Source organism: Pteropus alecto, unplaced genomic scaffold (assembly GCF_000325575.1).
Source record: "Pteropus alecto unplaced genomic scaffold, ASM32557v1 scaffold24, whole genome shotgun sequence".
In the NCBI taxonomy this organism is placed as follows: domain Eukaryota; kingdom Metazoa; phylum Chordata; class Mammalia; order Chiroptera; family Pteropodidae; genus Pteropus; species Pteropus alecto.
The window spans coordinates 7826296-7831808 of record NW_006439192.1 but is presented as its reverse complement, the minus strand read 5'-3'; the positions used below and the strand labels follow the sequence as shown (position 1 = coordinate 7831808).

The window sequence follows — 5513 nt, the reverse complement described above, 5'->3', positions numbered from 1 at the left end:
CCTTCACAATGCCAGGCAAACATTGGCAGACCCTTCTTTGTGTTCTTTTCGTTTCAAGCTGGTGGCCTGTATGCAGCTAACTCTTAATAGCTAAAACCTGGCATGTTGTTACTAATGGCAATAGCATAATCGTTATTGAGGACTTGCTCTGCATTGATTCCTGCACTGACATAGTGGTATATGTGCTCATCGATTCCAAACTTTAGAGGGAGGCACTTTCCTTTTTACAGATCAGGAAAAGCTAAAGTCCACAGAAGTTAAGTAACTTGACCAAACTTCAGAGCTAGTTGGCGGCAGAGTCCGAATTTGAATCAAAGTCTGATTATAGAGCCTGAGCTTAACACAAAATGTGGCCTGTTTTACCAATTAAGTCCTGAGAATATGATCTGGTCTTGAGAAACACGCTTTCAGTCAACAAGCCTACACCTCTTAGCTTACTGTGCAAAATATCTGAGACCATGATTATGCATCTCTATATTTTTTGCCATTTAATTTCCAGTGTGGGAAACCTTCTAAATTCTTCAGGCAGCTCTATGGCTTATGTGTGGGAACCATATGGTACTTTCTCTCCCACTGATCATTTCTATCATAGAGTCTAAGTTTTTGGAAGGAAGCATCAGAAACACACCAAGTTAGAGTAGGTGTGGCAAACTCTGGCCTAAGGGTCAAATCCAGCTGACCACTTGTTTTATAAGACCAATAAGCTAAGAATGGTTTTTATCCTTAAATGGTTAAAAGCAGAAATCAAAAGAATGTTTTGTATTATGTGACAATTATATAAAACTCAAATTTCAGTGTCCATAAAATATTACTTGAACACAGCTATGCTCAGTTTACGTATTGCCTGTGGCTGCTTTGTACCATAGAGAGAGAGACCATATGATCTGGAAAGCCTCAGACAGCTGATCTTTTGTAGAAAGATTGCTGACTTGAGTTAGAGAAGAGAATCTCAAACTATATAAGGGCATGAGATAAGATGCCCCATGGGCACGGCAGAAAAGCTGAAACTGCTACCAGAGTGGTGGAAGATGCAGAGGTGAGACAGAACCATGAGATCAGGCTGCCAGCCTATCTCCATCATTCCTAACCGGAAGTCAGGGGACCTGGTGAGGCCATATGTGCCTAGAGCCTCTTAGGAACTCCAGTCCAAGTGACTCCTACCACAAGGCTGAGATCTGTGGCAGTACATTACTGCCCCCTTTCTCTTCTCTCATTAAAGGGTTTCTGGTCATTGGAAGATTGGGCTAAAGGCCTAATCGGGGCTCCCACTGTCCCATCCTTCATTTTGCACTTTCATATACACTCACACGTGTCTCTGTCCCCATTTCCAAGTGAGAAGGGCAGGGAGGGATGCATCCAAAGCTTACATAAACTGTTACCTGACTGACATTGAGTTAAGCCGAGGCAGAGTGTTCTTATTGTGCTCACAGCCACCGAGCGAGACACTGTGCAGAGTAAATAAGGAAGTGGTGAAGAGCCTGCGTCTTAACTCAAATAAGAGGATGCCACACATCCTGTGAGCCTCAACTGCAACATGGTTATAATTATGTAGTGTGTGCAATGCCTTTCTGCCTGCTGTATCCTAGGATGCCTGGGGTGCCCTCCTCCACCCTCGTCCCTTCTGTCTGCTGTCTCCCTTTAATGGTCTTACCCAAGGAAAACTCCAGAAGCCAGGATGCTCAGAACAGTAAAGGGCTTCAGAGCTGTACCTTCACCCTACATGCAGATTTATGGATCAAGAAGGTACAGATTGTGATAAAATAGGGCCCAAAAGGTTGCAAAAGAAACAAAACAAAAAGCAAAGACCCTGGGCCACCCCAGCAGGGGATATAGTGCCAACAACTTTGGACAGGTGGCCTTCTCAGCTGTTGGGTGAGCAAAGCAACTAAAAATACCGATTTCAATGACACCATTTCTAGCTACTGCCAGTGGGCTCTCCCTTTGCTTCTTTTCCCTTTTGGAACAAACAATGCAGCCAGATCCTGAAATAATTGTTCTTTTCCTGCCTATTTGTATTTCACTGGCCCCTCCATCCTGTGTAGGGCAGAGGTCAGCCCTTGGCAGTGGAGGAGAATGAGAGAGGAGCTGGCAGTAGAGGCTCGCCTTGGCCAATGAGCTCACCAGGTCACAAGCAGGGGTCATGGGCCTATTTTGGCTGAGGAGGAAACCAAGAAGCAGGGAGAGGAAGTGGCTTCTGTGCTTGCGTCTTTCTATATATAGACACCCACAGGCTGCCACACACCAGTGAGCCTCTGGAACCATGAAACTGCAGGATCAACTGGCTTTGGGCAGGCTGCAGAGCAGAGGGTTGGCGGGGGAGGTGGGGGGAGAGGGGTAAAGGGACAGATTACCGCAGAAGGGACAGGTGGTGCCGAGCAGCCCCGCCGTGGAGAAAGCTTTTGGTATCATGTGGTTCTGCTGCTCTGTTCTTTCAGTCCAGCCAAACAAAAATGAATAACCATTCCCAGATCCCAGACTGTTCTGCAGGACCCTAATCTCTAGCTGTAAGGGGGTGGCCATAGATGCCACAGCTGCCCTCTACCTTCCATTCAGAAAAGGCAAACTTATAGAATCTGAAGATTCTAGTTAATTGTCACTAGACTAGCCCATCTCTATTTATTCCACTGTATATGACCTTGAGAAAATCCTTAACTGCCTGAGCATAAACTTCCTCATTTATAAAGAGGGCTAATAATCCAAACTGGAGGTATGCTCTAAGGACTAAGCCAAATATAAAATGCCAACCACGATGCCTGGCACGCAGGTGGCACTTACTGAAGAATAGCTAAAATTGAAGTCACACTTACTAGTGGCAGAATTAAGAAATGGACCCTGGTCATGCACTTACTGGCCCAGAGTGATTTTCTGGATTTTCTTTGCTTGACCACCTTTACAACTTGTCATGTGTGAGCCTGAGTGAGCCTGCGTGAGCCTGCGTGAGCCTGCGTGAGCCTGTGTGAGCCTGCGTGAGCCTGCGTGTGCGTAGGGACCAAATAAGTTGGTTTTATAGACTCCTCCCAGCATCACACACAAATCTTTGGCATTTGGAACATCTACATCTCAGTCTCTGGGGAATTTCATAAATTGCTTCATGTGGGGAGATGGGGGTAGCTGGTGGTCAGGAAGACATAAGAGTTTGAGCAAGAAAACAAGCTTGGGGAAAGGGGAAGGAGTGGGGAGATACGGGAAATTTACACTCACCCACACTTAATTATATGAGAGAAAATAAGAATTTGCAGAGAAGATAGTGCCTTGAGTGGAAAATTCTAGTCCTAGGTACTTTTTAAAAGTTCTGAGAAGGAAGAGGCTCATAGTAACTGACTTAGAGCACGGGGAACAGGGCCTGAGGGCACTTCCTCTTCTTAGAGGGTGCTCCTCCACCTTAGTAACAGGAACAAGTGTCTAGCTTCTTTCCAGGTGAAACACTGAAACTCACTAGGACATCTCTGTGAGGAGCCACTACTCCATTTTTCCTGTATCTTAATTTAATCTTAAATGATTTGATCAGGCACTAGCCTAGACCTCAGCCAGTCTACTCAGGCATTTGGTAATTATTTCAGTGACTCTAAGGACCACTAGCACGCTCTGCTGGTCAGGGATGCTCTCAACACTCCCCAATGTATAGGACAGTCAGTACGATGCACGCCCTTGTCAGAAACACTACTTTAATTTCCAGTCTAAATACCAGTCATGCCCCAAATTTTTGGTAGAAAACAGCCACCAGTTCCCATGTCTTAGCAACAGGAGGAGAAACCGTTTCTGGAGCTTGGCTAGCCCTGCCAAGCTCCAGTCCTTCCTTGGATCCCTACACAATAAGAGTGACGTTTTTACTTTTTTCACTCTCAAACCTAAGAGCTTACAGGACAGAATAAACAAGCAGCTCTCCAGATATCAGCTTGCTAATATCAGCATTTGGTATATAACAAGACTCCCTAGGTGGGCAGAGGTACATGCCACTGGTGTAACATGCCCACGTATCCCCGACACCCAGAGGGTGTGAGTGGGGGCTAGAGGCAGTTCAGGGACCACCAATGATATTGGTCAAACAGAAATTCTAGGCAACCTTAGAATAACTGGCTAAAAGGCGGGATGCAGCCCAACCCATGGTGACCTTGTATGCTCTGGGACAACTAGTTTGATAGGCTGATGTAAATAGAAACGCCAGGCCTCAGGGGCTCAGTGAAGGGCAGTCTAAGCCCGGTACCCAAAAGCAGGGGCCTCAGCAGGAGGCTAGTGACTCTGTTGCGGAGCCTCACTCGGCTCACCCTGCTCCTGGACACCTCCTCCCTGACTTCCCACCGTAGGTCAGACAGTGAGCCACCCACCTGATGAAATAGCAGCAGAAGATGAGGCTAAGCATGAAGACAAAGATGCCTGTGCCAAAGATGACCATGTAGATGTTGAGGGGAAGGTCTTGGAAACTGATGGGTGGCATTGAGCAGGACTTGTTAGTACTAACCAGTCCCAGGCCGCAGAAACACCCTGCAAAGAAAGGAGAAGGAAAAATATTACAGATGTAAATTTACCAGTGGGGCTGATGGCACTCTGTGTCAGCAAGGACAGAGAGAACTAGCAGGTGTTGGGCTCCTAAACCTCTGATTAAAGGCTTAAGTATATATCGTATCTCTAACACTTACTAGCTATGTGATCATGGTAAATTTAAGCAATCTATGAAATGGACTACTACACATAGTACTTGAAACAGCATTTCCATCTAGGGGATCAAGGAGGCTTCAGGCAATGGGCAGAAAATGGAAATACTTCTATCAGGTAGAGCCCACATGGTACATATGGTACAGAAGCAAACAGAACCTTAGGTGAGAAAACACTGGGGTTCCAACTCCACCTCCCCTAGCTGATACCTTTACAAAGTTACTTCTCTAAGCTTCACTTTGTCATATGAAAACAAGTAAAATACAGAGAGGATCAAGAATGGCATAAGAAATATGTCTGATAAATTGCAAAGGTCATTTGTCATTAAGACACCTGCTCCAAGCGACAAGCTGCACCAGGACCAGAATAGAAATTGTTCACTCCAAGGCTGGAAAGCGGTGGCAGGAGGGGGGCGGGGGCGGGTAGGTCCCAGCTTACTTTTACTGCCACCATGCCTCTTTCTACTCAAAGCCTCATTGTGCAATTGCCTAGCAGCAATGCCTTTCCATGGAAGTTTGTTTTGAAATGCAGAACCTCAGGCCCATCCCAGATGTAGTAGTAAATCAGAATCTACATTTTAACAAAGCCCTCAGCATATTCCAACGCATTCAGCTTGGGAAGCACAGGCTAGCTACTAGATGCATTCCCCTTCTCACATGACTCAGGGGTGAATCCTGATTGGTCTACCAATCATGGTAGTCACCTTCCCCTTGCCAGGGTTTGGTGCTGAGGTAGGTATGTGACAGTTCTGGCAAAAGAAACAAAGAATGTCTGCTGGAAAAGGGAAGATTTTTTTTTTTGGTCACATCTCTTCAAAATACCTGGAATGATGGCAGCCAAGTCATAGCTGGAAAAAGAAC

At 45.9% G+C, this 5513-nt stretch overlaps 1 protein-coding gene across 2 annotated transcripts in view; it reads right to left on the bottom strand.

Annotated features, from left to right (window-relative positions):
- Positions 1-5513, bottom strand: part of RNF122 (ring finger protein 122) — a 12946-nt gene that overhangs the window by 3023 nt on the left and 4410 nt on the right. For both annotated transcript variants that reach the window (XM_006916320.3, XM_006916319.3), the window contains exon 2: positions 4326-4482. In XM_006916320.3, the coding sequence (XP_006916382.1) occupies positions 4326-4482 (157 nt within the window). The remainder of the gene's footprint in view (positions 1-4325; positions 4483-5513) is intronic.